Source organism: Manis pentadactyla, chromosome 11 (assembly GCF_030020395.1).
Source record: "Manis pentadactyla isolate mManPen7 chromosome 11, mManPen7.hap1, whole genome shotgun sequence".
NCBI lineage: Eukaryota > Metazoa > Chordata > Mammalia > Pholidota > Manidae > Manis > Manis pentadactyla.
The window spans coordinates 84,457,804-84,485,699 of NC_080029.1; the positions used below are offsets into that span (position 1 = coordinate 84,457,804).

Sequence of the window (27,896 nt, forward strand, 5' to 3'; positions counted from 1 at the left end):
ATACCTATGGGTGAAATTGCTGAGCTGTATGGCTTAGTGTATGTTTAATGTTAAAGAAACTGGAAAACTGGCTTCCAAAGTTGCTGCACCATGTTACATTCACTAGCAACACTCCTTCCAGAGTCCAGCTGTTCCGTATCCTTGCCAACATTTGCTATACTGTCAATCTTTACAACTTTAGTTGTTCTATTGAGTGTGTAGTAGTACCTCATTGTAATTTAATTTGCATTTTCCTGACAACTAACAATGGTAAACATTTCTTCACGAGCTTATTGGCTGTTTAGATGTCTTCTTGTTTGCACTTGCCAATTTTGTACTGGGTTGTCCTTATTTAACAGACTTTTATAGGAGTTCTTATATTATGGATTTAAGTCCTTTGCTTTTATGTGTGGGTGTTATACCTGGAAATTCTGTTGCCATTCTGATCCTGTGGAGAGCCTGCTTAAGAACTGGGCTCACACACTGAGAATGGCAGAGAAGGATGAAATGAACCTTGATCCCTGATGACATCACTGAGTGACTCTGTAACCCAACCCTGGAGCCACTCTACTTTCATCTTGTTATGAGAGGGAGTAACTTTCCTTAGTATTTGAGTAAATTCTCCTACTCATCTCTTCCTCAGTTCTTAAATTGTTTTGTGGCCTTCTCTCAAGAATGGTTACTTCATTACTTAAAAATTCAAAACCAAATGTATATTCAAAATTTCATCTGTTTCAGGCCACCATGTTTTCTGGAGCATGTATCCTGTCAATTAGTTTTGTTCTGATGCTCTTCCTCCCATTTTTTTCCTATATAAGTTGCCCTTGTGCTAGTTGCCTTTTATTCACATTTCACCACTGAGTAAATGTGTTTCTTAGATTAGCTATGTGAAAGAGGTTAAGCTGGGGTAAGCAAGACTGTTTTCTAAAGGCTGACTGGTTTTCTTTTCCTCTGCCTCTGTAAAGGCAGTCTATTTGTGCAAATATAGTTTACCTATAAGGCTTCTTTGAACCTACCTGGGATGAGGAAGGCTTCTGTTCACCCCAATTCCCATATCCATTGTTGAATAACAGGGATGTGGCTCTTACACTTCAGAGTGTGCCACTCACCTTCCCCAAGTGTGCTTTTGTTGGCACTTTCAAGACTGGTCCTCGAATTCTCTTCTCCCCACATTTTCTTCCTGATCTTAGTCACCTGATTTGTGTCATCTCACTAAAAATGGAGTTTGTGTTCTCCTCTTCCCATTTTCCTCTATTACTTTTGAGTGATTTCCAAGGAAAGGTGAAAGATATTTTATATAACCAAAGTCTTAATTTCATCATAGTAATATTATAATTGTTTTGTTGTCGTAATTTTTCAACCCTTTACTGATAAAATCAAGCATCTTCATTTTTATTTGATATTATTCCATCATACCACATAAAAAATTAATCATATAAAAAAACCCTAAGGTCTGAATGTACTTTACAATCTTCCTTTAACCCCAAGAGAAAACAGTCCCTGTGTAAACAGATGATAAAAAGCAGTAGAAATTACACTTTTGCAAAACAGAACAAAACAAAAAAGGCTACAATTCCTATTTCTACTATACAAGTACATATGCAATGTAATTTTGTTATCCATCATTTTATCAAAAAGGTTTTAGAAATATTTATTTCTGATTACTATCAACAATAATCTTCACTGTAGTAGTTGAGACAGAAGTTCATTGCAAACCAAAAACACTGTCAGAAAGGATTGCCAGGGAATTATTTCTAATTTCTGTTATTTCATTTTCTTAGATGTCTTAAAAAGACATACCAAAGAGACAAAACAGAACAATATGAATAACTTGATAAATACAAATCTTTCCATTTTGCCAACATGATGAATAAGAGAACATATTATATTCATAAAATTACCTTATTTGGTCTTCCAATCAATGGATTGCTCCCACATCGTCTATTGATGATGTCACGAATAAGATGCTTTTGCCCATTATATGTTGTTAGAATACTGATCTTGTCAGCAGGGTAACCAAGTAAACACATGTACATAAAAAGTGCTACTACATATTCTGCCTCTCCAAGATTCTGTAATGCAAACATAATCAGATTGTGCATTTACTTCCTTTAGTTTCAATTTTATAGATAAAATGGTTAAATAGCACAATCTGTTCACTTATCACACTTCAAGAAGTGAAAAGTTAGTAACTTGGACAAATGAGCATCTTTCATAAAATAAGGAATAACCTTATTATAGGTTAACACTGATAAATACAAAGAGTACATGGTAATTATATCCCTTTGACATTTGCAATATATTAGCAACATACTGAACAATCATAACATAAATGTAACCAACTTAATGGCTTAACATTTCTGGGACCACAACCATCACAACACAGTTCCGTAATATTCTGCTACAGTGTACTGCAACTATAGTTACGGGAAGAACTCTTCACACACAGGGGCAAGGCAACCATCTAAGAAGCCAGCAGAAAATCCAGTCTAACTGCATATACACCTAGCAGTGCTGTAGCACAATCTTGACTTTTCCTCAGTGTTTTTCCTTTCTCCTCATGCTTCTTAGTATTTTCTGTGTGTTTTGTGTTTGTTCTCTTCTGATGGTTTCTGCCTCTACCAGATCACTCTAAGTGGGAACGGGATGTGGCCTCAAATTGGTCATCTGGCTTACCATTCTTAGCTGACCCTTAGAGTGAGGAAGTGTACAGAGCTGCTTAGTCCACTTCGGTGAAGACTAAATTAGAGGCATTAGATGAAGGAAGAAAGTAAATTGAGTAAATAAACTTAACATGAAGATCAAAAAAGGAAGACAAGAAGCTAGATTTCACATACAGGAAAAAAGAAAATTGTACGAAGGCCTTCAGAAAAATCATTTATATTCTGGTTCTTAGTGACACACAGCTTATGTTATCTCTTTCATTTAAATTTTCTAGTTCTTTGGAAGACAGGAAGGAAAAAAAGCCTCATGACTGCAAATATTTCCATTTTCTATGTTGGTAACAAGCTACATTTATCTAAGCATCAACTCTAATACAGATAAAAGAGCAAATCTTTTGGTGTATATGCTGCCAGATCTTTTTGTAGAGATTATCTTTATAAACTTCTATGTTTTGCTGTTCCTCTTTAAAAATAAAATGGGACACTGTTAAGATATACTTTGCAATCTTATTTTTTTCATTTAATATAGTATAAACACTCTTGGCAGCACACAAAGTTGTAGTGTTAACATTTTCAGTACTTATTCGTTCTTTCATTACATTAATAGGTAGTAGTGTGATTAATCCCTGGTGGTAGACATTTAGGTTGTTTCTTATTTCCAAAATAATTTGAAATAAAAGAAACAGATGGACATTTTAGTACCTAAGTGTTTGCAAACTTGTCCAACTGCTTTTTAGGATAAACTCCTAGAACTAAGAACACTGCTTTTAATAAATACTGACAGTATGTCCACTAAACTGCTTTCTTTCTAGCATTGCTTGAGTACAGAATTTCCACCAATATGCCCCAACACTGACTATTATTAGAGGTGAAAACATGGTCCAGTAATTTATACTTGCTATAAATCTGTATCTTTTTTTGTGAACTGTATATTCTTATTGCATCTTTTTGTTGGAGTTTTGGTTATTATAAAAGGTAACATGTAAGAGATCTGTATATATATTCAGAATTCAACTCATTGTTAAATGTTGAAAATAAATTTTACTTTCAAATCAATCAGTATTTTTCTTTATGATTTCTGCTTTGTTTTGAATTTAAAAGCACTTTTCTTACCACAACATTATATATTTGTCAGTATCTTCTTCTTTCTAGTATGTTTACAGTTTCTTTTCTTCGGTGTATATATCTTTAATCTAACAGAAATTGAAATTTTTGTGTTGTCTGTGAGGTGGGGATCTCATTTTCCTTGTTTTCAAAGATTAACCAGATGGTTCTCTCACTGATTTAGGAGTTGAGCCAGGTAGGCAAATAAATTCAGAACAAACTTAGAAGTTTCAGGTTTTCTTCTTACCTGATAAAAATAAGGATTAGGTTCAGACTCTCCCACTCCCTGAAAGTCTTCAACATTGATGAGCTGGAAGTCATAGAGCAAGCCAGCGCTTGCTGTTCTGAACTCTGGCAAGAGCTGCACGTGGGGTAAGTTTCCTAGATTCTTGTATCGCCAGTTGTAGAGGTTACACAAGCTTTCCAAAGACAAATCCCACCAAAACAGGAAATATTAGCAATGTAAAAATCCCTGTTCTTCCTTTTAATTTTCAGTTACCCATTGTGCTCATCTTTTTAGTAATAATGCTTTTTTCAACCCCTGCCTCCCTACTTCAGGTAAACAAAGGTCAGAATACTGATGATATTAGACATGACAGCTCCACTGTGTTCTCTGAGGTAACTGCTATCTCTCCTCCTTAAATAACAAAAGTCAGGGAAGAGTCTGTAAATTGAGGAAAATTCTGAGGTAACTATGAGATGGGGCCTGTATACTGTATGACGTAAGAACTCGTGTATTCTTCCCTTGTTCATCTTTTGCTTTAGATTTTAAAAATATTAACTCTTTAGCTTTGAAGAAAAGGGAAGGAACAGGTGAAGAGAAGCCCTTAATTTATAAGTTACTTAAATTAATCTCAGTGAATAGAGTGAAAGAAATAATTTGGCTCATTCACATCCCATGCAGAAGGCAATAAAGATACTTTCAGACTTGTAGATGGCAAGTTCCTAGATAGCAGGGAATTCTGTGTCTGTACAGGTGTTGCCAAATACCTGATCAACATCAAATACAGTATCAAACATCAAATACAGAAGGGATGTCCTTAGCCAGCAGTGGCTGAAGCTCCTTACCTCGCTCTGGCTCTCCCCTGGGCATCGAGGTCCACAGTGGGAACTCCGACCCGGACAAAGCGAGTGAAGAGAGATTGCTCCATGTTTGAATACTTCTGAAAGGCCATGTTCTTAATGACTGGAGGCAACTGGTGATGATCACCAATCATAATCCAGCGCTTCAGTCGGCTAAAACCATCCTGAGGATTCTAGAAATGAAAAGTGAGGAGTCAACGAAACAATTAATATATTACCCTGTCAGTCTCCAATTTCCTGCACAAGAGTCTAACATTGTTATTTATAGAATAGCTTTTTCAGCTTCTAAATCATGATATTCACTCACCAGTTCCAGAGAGGAATCTGGTAGATTTATAGAATGACTTGTGAACCACACATGGCTACCACTGCATTTGGCTGACAGTGGGTGAGTCGAGGAGACAAGCATGGAATTACCTTACTTTAATAGGCAGGGTAATAATCCAAAGAGGTCTGGGAGGTTCAGGTCAGAATCAGGCAAGGGAGCAGAGAAAGAACAGGCCCAAGCAGGGAAACAGGAAGATGTCAGAGTCAACACCTTGCATCACCATTATGCCAAGAGCCAGTTCTGAACTCCCCAAACCAGTAAAAATTGTACCTTCTTTAATTTCCTATACTATTTCAATTTCATACTCCACATATCTCCTCATTCCTTAATACATATCCTGATAAAATACATTCCAAGTCCCAAAACCTTGGCTTACAAAACAACTTTTGGAATACAATTTATCTATAAATTAGAGCAGTCTCTATTTTTAAATGGGGAATTCCAGATTTTGTTTTTAACACTTCAATAGTAAAGACTATTGGTACAATAAAAAACATTCTTAAATATCACCACTTAGCTCAAAAATTTTAGGCATAAAAACAAAGAAAAGCAGTGTACTCAGTGATCATCAAAAACAATTCTAGAAACAACTCTTAGCAAAAGAAATGAAAAAATAGCTCATCTACTCTCCAAACTGCACAGCAATGTAATTTTCTTGATTAAAATTACTAAGTCTTTTCAAAACTTAAGAGATAAACTATGAATTTTTAAATAGTACTCCCGGAAACAATACAAACTACTAAATAACCAGTAAACAGATTAAAGGAAGTTTACAGGCTTAAAATAGAATACCAAACATAATGAAGTTAAAAAGAATATATAATTATAACAATTAGCACCCCAAAACTGTGTAGCTTTTTGATGCTGCCCCCCAGAGTTCTTAAAACTCTACTTTCTTTGACTCAGATCTCAATTTCTTACCTGTAGAAGAAGAGGTATAAATGTTTCTATCTCCAGAATCTGAGCAGCCTCTTCCATTAAAATGTTGTCATACTGAGAAAAGGAGAAAAATGAAATCTTGTAAAAAAGACAGTTTGAAAGCCAGACAACTGCCACCATAACCCTATCAAACATCTAAAAAAACCCCAAATAACTCCAGATAAAATAACAACATACAAATTACTCAAACAACAAGCTCATGATTTCATTACTTTTCATGCCCTTGTGCTCTGCCAGTTCAAGTATTTAACCTTAGGGAAGCCCCCTGACGCTGAAACTTGAGGAGATCTCACGTATCATTTCTTGCATTGCCTGAGCAATTTAATAATTTTCAATTCAGTTTTTTAAGTTTTACATAAGTAAGAATCAAATTATGATTATACATGAGGTCATTTCCACTGGTACTCTTAACCTAGGTAGTATTTTAGGATTTTTTTTTCCCCTTATGAATCCTACCCAGAACTCAAGGATCTACCTCTGTTTCACCCTTTGGCATTCCATCTGTGACCAAAGCATGTCAATTTTATCTTCAAAACTCCCTCTTAAATCTATTCATTTTTCTCCATTACTACTACTCTAGGTCAAGCTGCCACTCTAACTACTGCCAGCAATCTCTCTGCTAGTCCCTCCCCTTCCTGTCTTGCCTCTCCTGTCATCCAGCAGTCATCAGATCACGTCACCACCTGGTTTCACACACTTCATTGGCTTCCAATTAATTGTCTTAGGGAAAAAAAATCCCTTAATGTGGCCTGTAGGAGATGTTATTAACTAGAGCCTATACTCAGTCTGGCCCCTGCCTTCCTTTCCTCTCCCATCTCATATGTCACTTTTCTCCTTACTAAGTAAGCTTCAACCACGACCTGATTCATTTTCTCAGAAATGGCAAAACCATTCCTGCCTCATGTTATCATTTTGTCTACCTGGCACTTACTCAGTCTTCAAATACAGCTCAAAACCCACTTTTTACAGACCCTCGCTGCCATCCCATTGTAAAACAGGTTTTACAGTTCTCTGTGCCTTTGTCTCACAGCACATCATAATTTGTTATTTTATCTGTATATTTACTTATTTGATACCTGTATCTGTCCACTAGCCAGTTTCCAGTAATGTAGGCACTGCACATTTGTAAAATAATGAAAAATCAAGTCTTTCTCCCACATCAGGAAATTTCATTCTTTCTTTGATAATTCTCTGCTATATGTCCAATTCTTTTCTAGATCTTTTTTCAACATGTTTTATCTTTCCCCTCCACTTCTAATTATGCTTGCTATTTAATGATACCCTATTTCTTGTTTTATTGGCAAAATGCCTTCTTAGAGACTCACTGAGTACAACTTAGAATTCCTTTGTTTTGTTTTTAAAGTTTTCTCCCCTTGTTTTGTTTTCCGAGGAGGTGGAAGGTAGGGGGAACATACTTACTCTTAATGCTTAATTAACTCTCCTCTTTTAAGCTAATTGTTGATATATTCTGTAATTTCTGTTCTATTCATTTTTATCAAAATATGCTTATAAAATCAGTATTTGTCCAAGATTGGATGGATTTCCACTGAACAGCCAATGATGAAAATTAAGCCTCAATTCTTCACTATTTGGGCATGAAGATTTAGGCATGTGGATGGGTGTCTTCTCTAGATCTGATGCTGAATTTCAGATTAAAATGATTAATTAGGTTATTCTGGTGGGTGCTTAGGAGAAGGGAGAAGTTCAAAGAGCCATGGTTTTCCAGAGTCCTTGCATGGACTCTCAGGATAACAGACATGATATGCAAAACAGAGTGGGAGCAGCTCAAAGAAAACAGTTTAAAAGAGCCTGTTTTCTGAAAATCACCTCTGAAAATCTAATACAATGTAACTCATAAAAAATATCTATAGATTCTGCCTTTTAAAAAAGGAGATTTTAATGACAAAGCAAAATTATGATGTAACTATATTGGGAGTATGAAGGAAGGAAAAGAGCACACAAATGTGTGTCCATGTCTCCTTGGAATTAGCAGAGAGCCAAAAGACGTCTAAACTGGAGATTTAACATTCTTTATTGACATTGATGAAAAGGACAAAGGAAATACTAAAAGAGCTGAAAGACTGGATAAGTGAGGAGGATCAGGGGTATCAGGGACTGCTCTTTTTTAATGTTAAGTAGATCTGAAGTATGTGGGACACTTGATAAAAATAAAACTTCAAAATTAAAAATATTAAAAAAATCTAAAAGATGCTATTAGCAGTCATGCTATCTTTAGCTATATAGCATAATGTAAGTAAAGAAAATCCTTAATGAAAATTTGAAAAGCTACAAGTAATGTTTTTCTGAATATGCAGGTAAAAAGCTGCATGAAAGCATAAAATGCTAATTTTAATTGTATCATTTCCCCTTGTTATTAAACTGATATGATTTAATACCAAATTCAAAGTATATTTTATATGTCATCCCTCTAAACTAAATATTTAGGTGAAAAATTCTCACTAGTAATCTGCAAAAGGGTACATTCACACCACTTGGGAAGTTCACACTACTTTTCAATAAATTATCATATGTGTCCTACCTTGCAGCTGAGGAACCTTTCAACCAAGATAGCAACTATTCTATCACCTTGAATTTATTTAGCACTTACCTGCAAGTGAGCTCATAACATTTAAAAATTGGCAGTTACTTTCATCAACAACAAATGCTTTGCTAATTGAATTCAAACTAGTATATAAGCCCTATTTTAAATAACAGATAAATCAGTTTCAAGGAAGTTAAATGATTTGAATTAAAATCAGAGTTTAGGTCACTGTTTACTAGCAATCACGAAGAATCTTCAAATTCACATGTACTGCTCAATTACTACATTTCATTCAATGGAGTCACAGGCTACCATGCCCTTTAGCTGTCCTGTCTTTATCATATGATGAAATCATGTCAGTATCTCATCTTACAGTTTAAATAAGAGTATTCCATATCCTCACATGGAAGGCTTTTTATTTAGTGAATGAACAAATAACTGGGAGTGGATGTGCATGGACAATGCAAGTGTCTGAATGTCTCTAATAGGTGAAAAACATTGCTAAAAATTATTTTTATACCTTTTAGTTCTGTTTGGAGATTTTTTAACATCTCTAGAGAAAATTAATTAATCTACTTTACATATTAGGATTGGCTAGGTAATCATGTGGTTGCATTACTTAATGGACATATTACTGATAACTAGACTTAGAAAAGCTAGATTTAAAGTTCACTAATCATATAAACATCAGAGGTTATCATCACTTTTAAAACAGACATTTGTGTAATTATAAATGTGGACTCAATAAGAGTTGAGCCAATTTCCAAGTGAAGTGGTAAAAAAAGAGAAAGAAAGAAACAGAAAGAAAAAGGAAAAAATTAAGAGCTGAACAGATGATGATTTAAGGAACTAAAATGCAAGTCTTTACCTTGAAACCTAGCTTGACTAAATCATGTCGTTTTAAGGCAGCATGCGTGCAGGTCATAGCAATGATTTTGGCTTCTTTCACCAAAAGGTATTTGGATCTGTCCAGTCCACTGCGAAGCAGTTCTGAGGCTCTGAATTCCTATGGGAGTGGGGGAGCAGTGAGAGACTATTCCAGGATAATAAACATAGTTTATGCATACATTCAGACAACCCAGTCTATCAGACTTAGTTCCTGAGAAATTAATATAAATATATCACCAACTAAGCCTAATGGATCATAATTCTGTTCATTATTAATTAGATACTAATTGAATTCAAATAAGAGCTGATATTCAGATTACTATTTGGGCTATTTTTGGATAAAGTAAAATATTTACAATATCAGCAAAAATACTAAATAAACTATCAATCACCACTATACCTCTATTACTAAGGTCCCTCCAGGGAAACAAAGCATTTCCAGTAATCATAACAAAAGGAATTTAATAGAGGGGTCTGGGTACACAGGTGACAAAGGAGCAGAAAAGCTAACCAGGGAATGGTGAAGTAGTCCAGAGATTAGCAACAGCAGGAAGTGATGACCATCCTTGGCTACGAGGATAAGAGAGAAGGCAATGTTACCACATCCGCAGAACTGGGATACCAGAATAAGCTGGAACCAGAACCACAGTGGGTCCGGCCAGGAGGAACTGAAGCCACAGAAGAGATAAAACCCAAGGCAGAGAGAGATGTTGGGAGGATGTCCTAGCTTCTCTCTTCTAGTTCTGCCACATTTCTCATTGGCTAGACCCAGCCAAAAGTCAGCTGACATGGAGGCCGGGCAATTAAACCTTCAATGATCAGCCCCATCCCATCCCTGGCAGAAGATCCCCATAGAGCAGAGTAGGAGAATAGACAATAGATGGATATAGGGAGAAAACAAGCCCACACAGAGTAGCTAACATCAACTTTTATCAAATCTGAATATTATATCATACTTACTTCAGATCTTTTTATCATTTTTGTTTTGTTTTTTAAATAATTAAAATAGTACAGGTACAGGTGAGTTACCCTTGTATATCCCTCTCTCTAGCCCCTCCCCAGACAGCTACTATTACAAAGTATGTTTTTATCCTCTTACTTTTTGTTTATGGAATCATAAACATACTATGTTGTTTTGCAGGTTTAAAAATTTTATTATCATACTATATATTTATTATTCTGTACCAACCTATTTTGTATCAACCACCCGCCCAGCCATACCATGCATCTGTATTTAATGAACATCTACTATGTGCCAGATACTGTTCTAGGAAGTCAAGATATACTCCTATCCAACAGGTAGAGACAAAAGAGACCAGGTTGCTTCCCTTTCCCCTGGACTGACCTAATCTTATCACTGACGAATCTGAGACCAAATGTGGTCTCCTTACAGAGTTGTTGGGGTCTTCTAACGGTGTTCTTCATAGGAAATGAGAAAACTAGAAGCATTCCAGGAGGTCTCTGGGTTTCAGACTTAATTTTCTCTGTCCTTTTTGTACACTGGTGATTCTTATTTTACCTTAATAATCAAGATCAATCATACTAACTGACATAATAACCTCATTCTCTGTCTACTGGTCATGAGGCATGAAGAGCTCAGAATGGCCATGTGGCAGTTTCGAATTCCAATTCAAAGAACTATGGTCGAATCTCCTGATGGAAGCATTTCTTTCTTAAATTCAAAGACTTTTTACACCTTCTAGCCAGAATAATGGGAATTCAGGTCATAACTTAATTTTAACTAATTTCTTAAACTAAAACAATAAATGTTTTGAATAATCTCACTTAAAAGTAACAATCTGGCTTGTAATATTTGAAATTCTACATTTACTCTTAGAAAACACAAACAATTCAACTTAAAACCTTTAAAGGAAAGTTAAAAGAACTTGAGACTCTTTACCTCAAGCTGAGTAAAGATTTTCTTAATATGCCTGAAACATCCCTCAGCAATTTCCATGTCTTCTTCATAAGATCGACCTTTAAAAATGGGTCGAGGGGCATTTGCGAAGTATTCGTGAAATGGGAAGAGAGTGGAGATCTCCACGACACCCGACGATGCATCACTCTTACTTCTCACTCTGCTGATGTACTCCTCCCAACGAGACATCACCTACAGGAAAACGGGACTTGATGTGAAAATGTCCAGCTGGTTATTATATAATATTATATAATAGTTTTATATTATAAATAAAAAGGAAACTAGTAAGAATAAGATCTGCTAGGTAAACGGAAAGAGAAAGAAAAGCAATCTTTGACCCAAAGGACTATTTCTTACCTTAGTTACTGATAGATTGCCCTTCTTCTATAAAAGTAACCTTTAAGATTGTAGAAGAAAGATCACTTAATTAAAAAATATGTACCAACTTGCAAAAACCTCAGGATCATCTCATGGAACTTTACCTCAGGTACTTCAGATTCTCCATGTACATTACACCGAAGACAGCACTATCTATGCTTAAACAAAACAAAGAAACTCTAGACAAATAAATTCTTTATATGTTCATTATCTCAGTTTTTCTCCATATGTGTTAAGTCCTGCTTTAGCACCTTTTTAATCAGTTTGGCACTTGTTAACCCTTCTCCCCAGACCTTTATAATTTTTCCAATTCTCTTTAGTATATTTATAAAGAATTTCTGGTTAAGCTGAGTATATATTTGGAAGCTCATTTTATGACCTTTGTGAATAGTTCAATTATATCCTGGTACAATGTTAACTATGCCCCTACCACATAGTTCCTTTCCTACTTAGTCTCAATTTTTATAATTCTCCCAGGACTTTTTCTGTTACAACTTTAGGGTTTCTCCAAGTGTGGCCCTTAGGCAGAATATCCAAGAAGCTGAAAAAAGATGTAGATTCCTGGATGCTACCCCCTATTGAAAGAGAACCTCTGGAGATAAAACTTGAGAATTTCCTTTTTAAACAAGTTTCCCAAAGTGATTCCCTTATGCTGAAAATTGTTATTTACACTGTGAAGCCTCAAGTTCACTTTTCCCAAATTTATTACTTAAGCCCCCCAACTTATAGGTTACTTCTACTTTTAAAAGTGCTTTTCACTGAGAGCCTAGTTGTTGGGAGCCACACAAAGGCAACAAGATGGCCACTGAAACAACAAGACGGCCACAGTTCATGAGGTTCCTGCTTCACTTCCTGGAGATTAGCTGCGAGCCCGCGCGCGCCAACAAGAAAGCCCGCGCGCGCCAAGAGATACTCTTCTCCCCCTCCTTCCCCATTATCATATACCAATCAGAATGTAACTCGCTGCGCCATCCCTGCTATGCAGCCAATCCCCTGCTTACAAGTATCCTATGGCCCACTCTGCCCCTGAACACTGGTGTATATCTACCCCCGTCTTACAATAAAATTTGAGGGCTTGATCAGAATACTGTCTTGCCTTCGCTCTTCTCTCGCCCCCATTTTCTTTCAGGTCGGATCCCCCTCGTCCCCACAAATAACTAGGTCCCGCTGGACGGGACAAGTGGCGCCCAACGTGGGGCTCGAGGCGCGGATCCTTCGCAGGCGGACCCCCGAGTAAGATATCGTCTGGCCAGACCCCTTCTTGATGAAACAATAGGAGACGCCTTTCGCCGCTCACGGAGGTCGTCGTCCCTGGTGAGTACCGGCCGCCTTACAAGAAAATGGGAACTAAATTAAGTAAAGAAGCGGTCTTCATAAGAGACCTAAAAAGTTCACTTAGGGAGAGAGGAGTTCGAGTTAAAAAGAAAGACTTGGTAAAGTTTTTTATTTTTGTTGATGAAGTCTGTCCGTGGTTTATCATTAATGGCCCCGAAATTCATCCTAAAAAATGGCAGAAAGTAGGTAGAGATTTAAATGATTATCTTATCAAAAACGGCCCTGACTCTGTTCCTGTTTCAGTATTTTCCTATTGGGGTCTTATCAGAGATATTGTTGAAAATACTGACCCTGATAAACGTCAACTCTTGTCAGTGGCAGAATATTGCCTCCGCCCCTTATCTCGGGCGGCCTCAAAATCGTCTCTTTCGAGTGATCCCCCTGCCCCAAAATCAGCTAAATCCCCCTCCCCTAGCCCGACACCATCTTTGCTCGGTGCCCTCCATGATACCCCTCCCAAATGTTGCATTTATCCGCCTCTCCCTCGAGATTCGGACTTTGTCGATACACAAAAGGTTTTTCCAGTCGTGACTAAGAGCCAAAATGGCGAGCCTTTAGATCCGGGAGACGCGGCTGAACTAGAAGACGAAGCGGCCAAGTATCACAACCCAGATTGGCCCCTTGCCGCCCCGTCGCTTAACCCCCCTTCTTACACACCCCCAGTTTTGAAAAGAGCCTCTTACACTCCCTCTATTCAGCCTCCCAATGTTTGCGCCCCGGCCTTTTTGCCCCCGTCGGCCCCTCCGCTACCCCCTCCGGCTCCCGGTCCTGTTAGCCCCCCTACCAGCACTGAAGACCTAATAGCACAGATAGTAGAACAAAGAATAACTTGCCATCTCCAAAAATTAGTTGTCTCCCAACCAGTTCGTCCCGCATTATATTCGCAAAGGGGCCTCTCTAAGAAACCGCTTACAGCCACAAAACCTAAAAAACAACCTAAAAAACTGCTCTTTCCTGTTCTTACCCGGGCCTCCGCCCGCTCTGGCCCCACCTCCACAACACATAGTCCGGAAGAGGGCGATCTTGAAAGCGACGGCGAAGACGCCCCTGCTGCTCAGGAAATAGAAAGTGAGGGAGAGGAGCAGGCTGAGCCAGAGCCGGCCGAGCCTGCTGATGGCCCTAGAGAATTTCACAAAATCCATTTCAAAAGCTTAAAAGAGCTGAACGCGGCCGTTAAAGCTTATGGCCCCAATGCCCCTTTTACCCTTTCTGTTCTTGATTCGCTGTCTCGAAGAGGACATTTACTCCCAGGTGAATGGCTGCGTATAGTCCAGGCTGTGCTTACCCGTGGTCAGTTTTTAACTTGGAAGGCAGATTTTGCTGACCGCTGTCAGACCATCGCTGCTGCCAATGTAAAAGACCCTCATTCCCCAACAGCGTCCTAGACTTTTGATAAGCTTACGGGACAGGGCAGATATATCTCTGAAACCAGGCAGCAGCGCCTTCCCCTTGGTCTTTTATCTCAAGTGAAAGATGCCGCTTTGGGCGCTTGGATATCACTCCCTGCTTCCAGGACTGCTAACACTCCTCTAACTAAGATCACTCAAAGCTCGCAAGAAGACTATAGCGAATTTGTTAGCAGACTGTTAGAGGCCGCCGAAAGGACCCTTGGTTCCGCGGCTGCCAATGATAAGATTGTAAAACAGCTAGCCTATGAAAACGCCAATTCGGCATGTCGAGCCGTCCTCCGCGGTAAGACTCGAGACAAAACTCTTGATGAAATGCTGAGAATGTGTAGAGATGTCGATCCTTTTACATCCAAAGTCCAAGCCCTTTTAGCTATAGGTGCCGCTGTTCAAACTCCCCCGGCTTCTTATCCTCCTTCCTTCCCCAAGGGCGCACCGCCTATGCGTAACTGCTTTAAATGTGGACAGCCAGGCCATTTCGCTCGCCAATGCCCTACCACAGCTCCTCCTCCTAGAGTTGGGTCAGTCCCCGGTATTTGCCCTCGCTGCCATAAGGGGCGGCACTGGGCCAAAGAGTGCCGTAACAATCCAACAAATCCTTTTTACAGTACCACAAATCCTTTCACCCCCCCTTTTCAGGGAAACGGGCTGAGGGGCCAGCCCCGGGCCCCCCAGCCAATTCCATTTCAGCCGGCCTCGGGGAACAGCCTAGCTGTAGCACTCCCGCCCTCTATCGGGCCACACCCGGGAGTGCAGGACTTGACCTCTGTGCCTCCTCCTCAACAATATTAACGCCTGAAGAGGGAATTACAATTATTTCCACAGGAATTTATGGCCCACCTCCCAAAGATACTTATTTTCTAATTTTAGGGCGAGCTTCCACCACAATAAACGGCCTTATTGTCCACCCTTCCTTAGTTGACAATGACTATACTGGAGAAATAAAAATTCTTGCCAGTGCCCCCCAGTGCCCTGTCAGCATTATGAAAGGTCAGCGCCTTGCGCAGGCGCTCCCCCTCCCTTTAAGTACATCTCACCCTGCTATTCATAAGCAGCGAGGCTCCTCTACCCCAGGTTCTTCAGACTTATATTGGATCCAAGCTATTACTAAAGAACGCCCCACTCTTAAACTTAAGATCCAAGGAAAAGTATTTGAAGGAATTTTAGATTCGGGGGCCGACTCTACGGTCATATCTCAGGCTTCATGGCCCTCCAGCTGGCCCTTACACGCTTCCTTGACCCATCTACAAGGAATTGGGCAGTCAAGAAACACCTTACAGAGCTCACAGTTATTAAACTGGGAAGATGAAGAAGGAAATACCGGATTCATTCAACCCTTCGTAGTTCCTGGGTTGCCGGTAAATCTTTGGGGAAGAGATATCCTTTCTCAAATGAAGGTCATCATGTGTAGCCCTAATGAAGTTGTAACACAGCAGATGCTTTCACAGGGTTACCTCCCTGGTCAGGGGTTGGGCAAACTAAAACAGGGAGATCCCAACCCGATACTGGCCACGCCTAAGATAGACCGCTCAGGTTTAGGGTTTGAAAAACATTTTTCGTAAGGGCCGTTGCTCCTCCTGCACTCCAGGCAGACAAGATTACTTGGAAAAGTGATGTTCCTGTCTGGATCGATCAATGGCCCCTTACCACTATAAAATTAAATGCAGCCATAGAGTTAGTGCAAGAACAGCTGGCTGCTGGACATATTGAACCTTCTACATCCCCTTGGAACACCCCAATCTTTGTAATCCAAAAGAAATCAGGCAAGTGGAGGCTCCTACAAGACCTCAGGGCGGTTAATAAGACTATGGTCTCTATGGGCGCATTACAACCGGGAATTCCCTCTCCAATAGCCATCCCTAAAGGGTATGTCAAATTAGTAATTGATCTAAAAGATTGCTTTTTCTCCATACCTTTGCATCCTGATGATTGCAAACGTTTTGCCTTTAGTATACCCATTACCAATTGTGTAGGGCCTTCTCCCCGGTTTCAGTGGAGAGTTCTCCCACAAGGAATGGCCAACAGCCCCACTCTTTGCCAAAAGTTTGTAGCCCAGACTATAGACCCCTTTAGGTTGCTCTTCCCCACTTTGTATATTATCCATTATATGGATGATATTCTTCTTGCCAGTCCTGACCAGCAACAGCTCTATGCGGCCAGTCAACAGCTAGTCACTGCCCTCCGAGATCGAGGACTACAAATTTCCCCAGAAAAAGTCCAGGTCCACCCCCCCCAACTTTTTTTAGGCTTTGAATTATTTTCTAATAAAATCCTCACTCAAAAAATTCAGTTAAAGAGAAGCTCCTTAAACACTCTTAATGATTTTCAGCGTCTGCTAGGAGACATCAACTGGCTCAGGCCTTATTTAAAGCTGACCACCGGAGAGTTAAAGCCCTTGTTTGATGTCCTACGTGGAGACCCTGATCCTTCCTCCCCCCGCTCGCTTTCATCAGAAGCACAAAGGGCATTAACCATTGTAGAGCGGGCTATTTCTGAACAGACCATTAGCTACTTCTCTCCACATCTAAGTTTGTGGCTGCTCATTTTCCCTACCCCCTTCTCCCCTACAGGAGTCCTTTGGCAAAACCATCCACTATTTTGGGTTCATTTGCCAGCCTCCCCCCCTAGAGTCTTAGCTACCTATCCTCAATTAGTTGCTGCCCTCTTACGTTTAGGCCGAGAGGCAGCTCTCAAGTTGTTTGGGAGAGACCCTGAAGTTATAACCCTCCCATACAATACATCTCAATTACAATGGCTTATTCAACATGATGATGATTGGGCAATTAGCTGCACCTCCTTCCAGGGGACAATAGACAATCATTACCCTGCAGACAGATTAGTCCAGTTCCTTCAAAAGACCCCGGTTGTCTTTCCCAAGAGGACTAAAACCACGCCAATTGCTGGGGCCGTAATGGTGTTCTCTGATGGGTCCTCCTCCGGTATAGCCGCTTTCAGTATTAATGGGCAAGTTACTCGAATACAGACAGACCTCTCTTCTGCACAACTTGTTGAACTAACTGCAATAATCAAAGTTTTTGAGCTTTTAATAGATGCCCCCTTTAACCTTTACACTGACAGTGCCTATGTAGCAACCTCTGTTCCCCTATTAGAGACAGTGCCTTACATACGTCCCTCTACAAATGCTTCCCCCCTATTCGCAAAATTGCAAAAATTAATTCTAAACCGCGATGCCCCTTTTTTCATCGGGCACATACGCGCTCACACTGGCCTTCCAGGGCCGCTTGCCAAAGGCAATGACAGAGTTGATCTGGCGACTCAATTAGTAGCCTCTGTCACGTCAGACTCACCCTTGGCTGCAGCCCAACGGGCTCATGAACTACATCATCTCAATGCTCATACTCTTAGACTCAAATTTTCAATCACCCGAGAACAGGCCCGCCAAATAGTTCGGCAATGTCAAGGATGTCTAACTCTCCTCCCAGAGCCTCATAACGGAATCAACCCCCGGGGGTTGGTTCCAGGAGAGATATGGCAAATGGATGTCACTCATTACCCTCCCTTTGGTAAATTAAAATATATCCATGTGTCTATTGACACATGTAGTGGTTTCCTATGTGCATCCTTGCAAACGGGAGAGGCAACTAAAAATGTTATTACCCATGTTCTCTCATGCCTGGCATATTTACCACCACCTAAAATCTTAAAAACTGACAATGGGCCTGGATACGCCAGCTCTAGCTTTAAACAGTTCTGTGCGCAGTTAGGTATTAAGCACATAACAGGAATTCCCTATAATCCCCAAGGCCAAGGCATTGTTGAAAGAGCCCACTTAACCCTTAAAAACATGTTATTCAAACTTCAGTCGGGGGGAGAAGTACTCTATCCGAAAACAGGTAATGCAAAGACACTCCTAAATCATGCACTGTTTGTTCTTAATTTCCTTACTTATGACTCCACGGGTAAAACCGCTGCTGATCGCCTTTGGCATCCCTCCACGGCAGATAATTATGCACAGGCTATGTGGAGAGATCCGATGACCAACACATGGCACGGGCCTGACCCTGTGCTCATATGGGGGAAAGGACATGCTTGTATATATGATGCTAAGGCACAAAATGCCCGATGGCTCCCAGATAGGCTCATTAAACTCCTAGACACAAATAGAGGCAAAAACAATAATAATTCCAGCCCAGGGCATGTTAACCCCTGAGAAGCCTTCCCTTTCTGTTTAATTTCAGGAAGCAAGGCCAAAAGACCTCTCAGTGTCTCACCAGTTCCAAGCAAGAGACCTAGTCTCTGTGAAGAAGCACCAGGCAAGAAACCTTGAGCCACAGTAGAAGAGACCTTTCACTATCCTCCTGACCACTCCCACAGATATAGAAGAAAACGACATCTCTTCCTAGAGATACGCTCCACATCTAGAGGAAAAACCCCCCGTCAGACGCAGACTGGCGATTAACTCAGACTAATAATCCTCTTAAAGGTTCGCTTGTATAGTATTGATCATGTCACTAACAATTCTCATTCTCCTGACCCAGTTACGTCCCACCTTCCAGAACCCTAACCCCCATGAACCCAAAGTACTGACATGGCAAGTTTTTTCTCAGACAGGAGAGGCAGTGTGGTCTGTTTCTAAGACTGCCCCCCCCAAGACCTGGTGGCCGTCCCTGCACCCTGATGTTTGCGCCCTAGTTGCTGGATTAGAGACCTGGGACATACCTAATATACCTTGGAGACAGGCCCACATAATTCGACCACCCGACCACGATTATTCTGCAGCCCAGAGCCAAGTTTCCTATGGTGACAGCGGGTGTAGTTATCCTAGAGCACGCCACAGATTAAAAACCACTTCCTTCTATGTCTGCCCCCGTGACGGACGAACCCATCAGCAAGCCCGGCAGTGTGGGGGCTTAGAATCCTTTTACTGTAGCTCTTGGGGCTGTGAAACTACGGGTAATGTTTATTGGAACCCCGTGTCCAGTTGGGACCTCCTTACCGTAGTCCGGAACCGCACATCCCCCAACTGTGAGCAGACAGGGCTATGTAACCCCTTAAATATCACTTTCAGTGATAAAGGGCGCCAATATGATTGGGTCACCGGACGACAGTGGGGGCTCAGATACTATAAATCTGGATATGATAAAGGCCTCGTATTTACTATCAAGCTCAAAGTCGAGACCCTTCCAGCTGCCCCAGTAGGACCCAACGCTGTCTTGCGAGACCAGCCGCGTCTCCCAGCCCCACCCGCGCCGACCCTAGCCCCACCTGCAGACGCTGCCACCCCTTCCTTCGCCTCCACTTTTAACCGACCCACCTTCCTTCCTAGCACCGGACAGCGCCTTCTCAACCTCCTTGAAGGAGCTTTCCGAGTTCTAAATACCACCAACCCAAATACTACCAAATCCTGTTGGTTATGCTTTTCCTCTTCACCTCCTTACTATGAAGGACTAGGATTGTTAGGCAATTTTAACAATACGACCAGCCACGAAGCCTGTAGCTGGGGCATGCAGAAGTTAACCCTGACTGAGGTAACTGGAAAAGCTACATGTTTAGGAACAATTCCCTCAACCCATAAGAGTCTGTGTAATAACACCATACCCATAGTTACCTCGAGTGAATCTAGATATCTAGTCCCTCCCCGTCAAGGATGGTGGGCTTGTAACACTGGACTAACACCGTGTGTTTCCACCTCTGTTTTCAATTTCTCCCATGATTTCTGTGTTATGGTTCAACTAGTGCCGAGACTTATATATCATGATGATCCCTCATTTGTCACTGAGTTCGACCCTAAAAATAGGTACAAGAGAGAATTAGTCTCGTTGACCCTAGCCACATTAGTGGGAGTAGGAATTGCAGCAGGAGTAGGAACAGGGACAGCTGCCATCATCCAGGGGAACCAAAACTATGAAGGGCTGAGAACCGCCATTGACGACGATCTAAAAACCATAGAACAATCTATTACCAAACTTGAAGAATCTCTGACTTCCCTTTCTGAGGTCGTCTTGCAGAATAGACGGGGGCTAGATCTACTGCTCCTAAAAGATGGAGGACTGTGTGCAGCTTTAAGAGAAGAATGCTGTTTTTATGCAGACCACTCCGGAATAATAAGAGATTCAATGTCAAAGCTTAGAGAAAGGCTAGACCAGAGAAAGAGAGAGCGAGAAGCTAGCCAAGGTCCCTTTGAGTCCTAGTTCACTAAGTCCCCATGGCTCACAACTCTGATCCCCACCATCCTTGGACCCTTAGCAGGACTCCTCCTTTTAGTGTCTTTTGGCCCTTGGGCCTTAAGAAAACTGACAGTTTTTATTCGAGAGCAGGTTGACCAGCTCGTCAAGCCAGCGGTTGCTGTTCATTATCACAGACTTACAGCCTGTGATGAAGAGTCTTACACCGAGCCAACCAATGCTCCCGGTCTCCGGTTCTCAACTTTACAGGCGCCTCAACCATGGTACCATCGATTCTGGCACCGTAATTAATGTGGCCCATATGCTGGTCGGCCAGAACCAAGCATACCCCTAACTGTGAGGGTATGGGCATCGAGATGAGTGCGAGACAAAGTACCGCAAGGGAGGGTTCTTCCTAGAACCTCTCTGGTCCTCCCTGAGAATACGCCTGGCTTGCATAGAGGTTGGTATCCATATGTACATAAAGCCTTGATATATTAAGATCAATTTGGCTTTCAGCTCTGCCTCTCCTCCCTAAAAGATACCGAGAGCATCAGGATGAGCATTTGTGGTATGCTACCCTGCTGGAGGAGCCAGGCCTCTATTCCCTCACTCGATTAAGGCCCACCTTTCTGAAATAAATAGAAAGGGAGGAGATGTTGGGAGCCACACAAAGGCAACAAGATGGCCACTGAAACAACAAGACGGCCACAGTTCATGAGGTTCCTGCTTCACTTCCTGGAGATTAGCTGCGAGCCCGCGCGCGCCAACAAGAAAGCCCGCGCGCGCCAAGAGATACTCTTCTCCCCCTCCTTCCCCATTATCATATACCAATCAGAATGTAACTCGCTGCGCCATCCCTGCTATGCAGCCAATCCCCTGCTTACAAGTATCCTATGGCCCACTCTGCCCCTGAACACTGGTGTATATCTACCCCCGTCTTACAATAAAATTTGAGGGCTTGATCAGAATACTGTCTTGCCTTCGCTCTTCTCTCGCCCCCATTTTCTTTCAGGTCGGATCCCCCTCGTCCCCACAAATAACTAGGTCCCGCTGGACGGGACACCTAGTGATATTTATTTTGTGCCAAATATGCATGTAAGCATGATCTTTACTCTGTTATACAAAGTTCCCAACAGTCTGAGTCTAGTGCAGACAACTCTGCAAGATGATGCTTATCTTCTGTATTTTACAAGAAACCATGAAATATGCTCATTTTGAATAGATTCAAATGGTTTGTGTACCCACTTACAAAGAGCATTAAACCCTTTCTTTCACATACACTTTGAAATTTTAATGTTATGATTTATACCTAAAATATACAAATAGCATTAGTACAAAGAGAACAAATAAAATTATGTAAAAACCTTTACTATTATGATTTAATCCATTTAAAATTATTAGTAAACCAACTATTAGTTTATTTTTATTTATTTTATTTGGCTTTCTATGTCTTAACTGATTTTCATGCCCCTCAAATTAACAAAAGTAAAAGCATACCTCTAAACTGAAGTCAAAAGAATTCTTAATTCTAAAACATTCTTTAGTTAGTTCTAAAACAATTTATTTCTGGAAATGTAAAAGGAGAATCTGTTTTTCTTCATTAGTTGATTAATATGCATAATAAAAGTAAGTTACAGAACTGTATTTTTTTACCATTGGGTAGCTAGAGTATTTAGTTATATTTCTACAGTAAAGGGTAAAAAAAGAGAGAGAGACTAGAGAACTTTATCAATGCAATAAAGTTAAAAGAAGAAAGAATTTAAAAAGTAGCAACACTGGCCTTTCAGTGAATGAGTCACCAAGCAAAGTTATTTGGCAAAGAAAATTGAAGGTAATAGGAAACATAGCCATTTAACATTCAGAGATAGCTTTGATACAGCATATATTTTAAACTACTCAACAAAAAATAAGCTTTCAAGGAGGACCTCAAGAGGCCCTCCCAGTTTTCAAGTGAAGACTACTACAATGAACTATGGTTTAAGAACTCTGAATCACTTACCTGATATAAGAAGAAATAGCCTGCTGTTTCACAAGTATAGGAGGCATCTCCTGGAACCCCTAGACTCTTTTGCAATCGTTTGACTTCTTCTAAAAGTTCTATTCTTCGAGCAAGGACATAATTAACTCTTCCATACCTAGAAATTGCAAATAAGCAAATGAAGTAATGAAGAGATTTTTCAAGGGAACTGTCAGCAAAATATTTATGTAAATCGTAATAGGAACTACAGATGGCCAAATAGGACCAAAAAAAAAAAAAAACAGTATACAACGTTATTATATTTAAGTGGTAGTTCTTAAGTTATGTTATACCAATGCACCCTATTATATACAAAGTATGCTCTATGGAACAGTGCTGATGTCCACATGTGTTAACAGCGTCTGTGAGGAAGGAAAGTCAGCTACATCACTAAATACATCATTTAGTTCGACTGTCTTTTTTTTTTTCCATAACAAGAACTTCACAAAGAAGGAAACAATACAGTGTATTCTGATGTTAGTTCATCTCATCACAGACCTAGAATACACAATGTACAGAGGCTGCTTTGAATAGCAGTGTTTTAGACTATCATAAAAGTAGACTAGTTCAAAAGGCTTTGAAATGTAAGTTTAAAATGTATTTGATCATAGTTTGTCATCCCAGCATATAGAATGGCACAGCCTAAAGATAAGTAGTTACGAAAAAGTAGCTGAAACAGAATTGGACCCCAAAGCCATACATACTCTTCCCACAATAACAAAGTGCCTCCCACAACTCTTTAACAGTAAAAAAAAGATCTCACGTTTAAAGATTCAACAAAGGAAGAAGTCATGTTCCCCACTATTCTAGATCAGAGATTCACCTCTGAGACAGCAGAATGTTCAAGAATAAAATAGAGGTATAAGACATGGTCTATGTTTTTAAGAATTTTCCAAGGATATAAACATTACAGCAGGTAACTTTTATCTGTTTGCTTATCAGGAGTTTAAAACTTTTTCACAACGAACACTTTGGAAATGAAAAAAAAAATTGGGGATGCTTTTAAAGAGTCTGTAATAAATGTCAAAATTCTTGTGATATAATGTTAAAAAGCAATATATGATGGAATTCTACATTCTATTTGCTCACTCTGTAAATCTGAAACTATACAGAAAATAGTCTGTTAATTTTAAAAAGCAATGTACACAATTATACATAACAGCAGATTATAGCTCGTTATTAAAATAACAAAAATTTGTTTTGTGGTAGAGAAATTATGGATGATCATTTCCTCTTATCTCACTAGGTTTAAAATTTTTTTCTTTAGGGAAAACAGTATTTTATTGTGAAACAATATTCACCATTTTTCTTTTTAATTATGACAAATGAAAATAAATAAAAGAATATGCCAAACTGAGGAAGCAGCACATACTAACAACACCTAGGGCTTGGCTTATGTATCTGAAAGCAAAAAGTATGTTTTTCCTAGAAACGTGGTAGTGCCTGAAATCATTTTTAAAATTCTACTTCTGTTCTTTTACAGTGTTCTTTACAAACTACAAAATCAACTGTAATAAAACTATAATTGCAGTATTTTACATTTCATCAACACCTTTACGTTCACTGAATTCTGCATTATTAGATTATAGAGTCCAGTCCACTTTTTAAAGCTAAGTTTAATAAGAGGAATTCAGAGAAGCATCACTATCTAACCAAAATTAAGAAACAAGAGCCCCAAAATGATGTGTGTTCTTTGTCCTCCAACCTTTTAGAAGCTAGCAACTATTGGTGATCTCTATTATACAAGAACTCAAAATAGATGCAACATAATTTAATTAACTTTCTTAGCTCTTTTAATGTCTATGATCAATTTAGTCAAAGGTCATGTTCAATAAATAGCCAAAGGCTATACTGTATTTGTGCAGCTGCTAATTATGCCTATTATTTGAAATTATGCTTTGAAAATGGATTTAAATATAAATGACATGAGCTATTACAAAGCACTCTGAAGGAATCTGATTTATAATATTTCAGTTACTTTTCATTATATAATATTAAACATACAGCCCAGCTAAACTGGCAGTAAGTACCTGCAGTAATATTTACCATCTCAAAGCTTACACTATCATTAATCTTCAACTGCATTTCATTAATTGGTACCAAAAATGTTGCACATTAAATGTCTGAATGAACTGGGGACAACGTTAAGAACTATCTCAATAAACAGAGAGCAAATGGCAAGCTGCAATTTTAAAAAGATAAATAAGGTGACTCTTTTCATTGAAATAACTGTATGCTTGAGAAAAAAATGGAATGAACACAGAACTGGAGCTGAGGGAGATGATGACCAGACTTGTAGGTCAACTTGTAAGTAGGTTATGCTAGAACCTTTCAGAATTTGGATGGATTATTCATTGCTTTTTTTCCTCCTGGAGCTTCTTTAATAAAGAAAAGAGGAAAATGTTAAAAATTATTTTGTACACCATTTCAAAACCCACCCCAATTTGCTCACCTGCTAAAATCTTTCTCTGTCTCCAGCTCTTCTTCTCCATGACCAAGACGTAGGAGGTGGCGCTCGTCAATGTCTAAAGCCATGATTTTCTCAAACAATTGGTTCAGGGCCTAGAGAATAAAACAAAAAGGATGATGGCAAGTTTCAATGAAATCAGCAGGTTCCTTTAAAAGTAACAAAAACTAACATTTAGGAGGGTAGAAAAGAATGAGCATTGCCCGGTCAGGTAAGAATCAAAATCCACACAGAAGGGAATAGGTCTTATATTAGGTCATTTACAACTTAAACAAAATAGTATTTTATTGATTTCTGATATTGCTGACTATGTATACTTGTCCAAATGAGTAACTGGAACCATAAAAACTACTCCTTAAATCTCTGCTTCTAATTTGTGAACAAAGAAAGGCTTTGACTCAGTTTTTATTTCCCCCAAGTAATTGTTTGTATTTTTTTTTTTTTACTATTATACTTATTTTTTTTTACTAAATTATTAATAAACAAACAATTACTAAAATAATTAATAATCACACCAAGTTTCATTTCACTCAACAAAATTTCCATAGGTCGCAGGTAACTGAAAAGTTCTGTGGTGGGGGGAGGACTCTCAGACAGTGAGTGTATAGGTAGAATACCATAGGAACAGAGAGTAGAAAGGTAAAGTGCATCATTCAAACCTTAGGTAGCAAGTCTTAAGTTCATTATACAACACTGAGTAGAGCACTCATTAAATGGCAAACTATTCTGCTCAAAGAAAGCCATCTAGAAGTCACTCCTTTATACCATGAAATGTTCATCTTTAGGGTTCCCTCAAATCCTAGTATTTATTGTCTGAACACCTGCAGTTAGTAGGTTTTGGAGAAGAGCAAAGGTTTCATAGTATGGGAAGATACAATAATAAAGACATCATTTAAAAATTAGCCCCCACTCAAATATCTCTCCTAATTTACCATCAGTCTAACTATGCCCATCAAGTCAACTTCCAGTCTCATAAACCTCTAGATTACATAATGTAAACACAGATATCCTTGGCTATTAAAAAACCAACCAATTGGAGCTCAGTAGCTGATGAGATTAACTTAAATTTTCAGAAAAAATTCCCTACTATCCAAACTTCATATTCTCCATCCAAAACTTGAGACCCAACAGATCAGCCCACCATTACTCATTATCCAAACCTTTGCTATCCAAACTAAGGAAGCACAGAGATTTAGAGGGAAAAGAGTACTGCAATAGACATCAAGGATGATGATACGATTAACAAACGTTCAAGAAGGGTCTTGGCAAACAATGAAGTCTTTGGCTACTTTTGCAAAACAACTTCTCTGTACCTGAGCTGTACAAGTCAATCATAGGTGGAGGATACTATAGAAAGTCATCATCAAATTATGACAAAATTTAACTAAAAAAATACTACGTTAAAATAATACATGAATCACTCTTTATTCATTATAAGACTCTGCAAATGGGTAAAATTATTAAATTTGATTAAAAAGGAGTCTTTATTTGTTTTATTAAGATAAAGTTCCAAATCAACCCTCTCCCCTGCATTGTTTAAGTATACTGTACAACGTGCCACCATTACTTATGTTTCAAAGATATAAAAATGACAAGTAGATGAACTAGATAGTATTAATTTCTAAAACCTGCAGACTAAAATTTGATGAACAACAGAATAACTAACATTCAGCATTCTAAAAGCCCAGTGCTGCTTTGTAGACCAACTCTTTTCAAGAACTGGCCAACTAAGTCACCATTGTCAATATGTATTTAGAGAAAATAAGTACCTTAGGAGGTTTCATAATGTGTTTCAGGATTATGAGCACTGCCTGTCACATTTTACATAAGGTTCTAGTAAATGTTACTTGTTCTTCCTCATTTCTATGACAGTGACAGCTTCAGAATAAATAAAACAGCACACATATAGATATAAAGACATTGTTTCAGACATTATTTACAAGAAAGGAGTTTGTATTGATTTAAGTGTTTATAAACATCTTATATATTGGATCTACAACCTAAAATAAGTCCTTCCACATACTAGAGATATTCATATGTATATTTCACAAGGATATAAAATTTAATCCAAAAGGAACACATTTTAGACAGTCTGTTAGGAATATTCATTCTACTAAATTAAGAAAAATGCTACTAGTAAGGGTTAATGCTTTCAATTTCAAAGTAAAATATCTAGTGTAGCCAGAAGACGACTGGGGGAAGGCAATTTACTTTAATCCAAATATTTAGCTATATATATATATATATATCCAAATATTCTTAGCCTTTCTACATTTTGACTCCCCTCCATTAGAAATAAGATTGTTTTCATATTTTTCTCGATATTGTCTAGCCATGACCATGGAAATCCAAGAGTAACTTCTTAACACTATAAGTTAAGAGTAACTAACAAACACTATACTTGTTGGCCTTTCCTGGCAATCTGTGGTACCTATGATCAGGTTACCACACAGCAGAAATCTCCATTGTGCTTTCATTCATCTCTCAGTCGTTCCTTACATTCCCCCATCCATCCCATAAACATATATATATATGTACACACACCCACGTGTATTATGTGTGCATGTGCATACCCATACGCACACACACACTCACAGTTACCTGATTGGAATGAGTAACAATCAGAGTCCTCTGCTCTGGGAAATTGTGGTATATGTTGGATATGATTTGGACTGCCACATCTGTTTTTCCAGTACCTGGTGGGCCCACAACCTACAAAGG

General features: G+C 39.2%; 1 protein-coding gene across 2 annotated transcripts in view; it reads right to left on the reverse strand.

Moving 5' to 3' along the window:
- The window catches only part of AQR (aquarius intron-binding spliceosomal factor), a 103,603-nt gene that overhangs the window by 13,168 nt on the left and 62,539 nt on the right, over positions 1-27,896 (reverse strand). For both annotated transcript variants that reach the window (XR_008992554.1, XM_036887545.2), the window contains exons 23-31: positions 27,777-27,887; positions 25,161-25,270; positions 22,691-22,826; positions 11,427-11,636; positions 9,507-9,644; positions 6,079-6,150; positions 4,815-5,002; positions 3,994-4,165; positions 1,881-2,051 (exon numbers count right to left, since the gene is read on the reverse strand). Coding sequence is in view for 1 of the 2 variants with exons in the window: in XM_036887545.2 (XP_036743440.2) it covers positions 1,881-2,051; positions 3,994-4,165; positions 4,815-5,002; positions 6,079-6,150; positions 9,507-9,644; positions 11,427-11,636; positions 22,691-22,826; positions 25,161-25,270; positions 27,777-27,887 (1,308 nt within the window). In the remaining variant the exon portion in view is untranslated. The remainder of the gene's footprint in view (positions 1-1,880; positions 2,052-3,993; positions 4,166-4,814; positions 5,003-6,078; positions 6,151-9,506; positions 9,645-11,426; positions 11,637-22,690; positions 22,827-25,160; positions 25,271-27,776; positions 27,888-27,896) is intronic.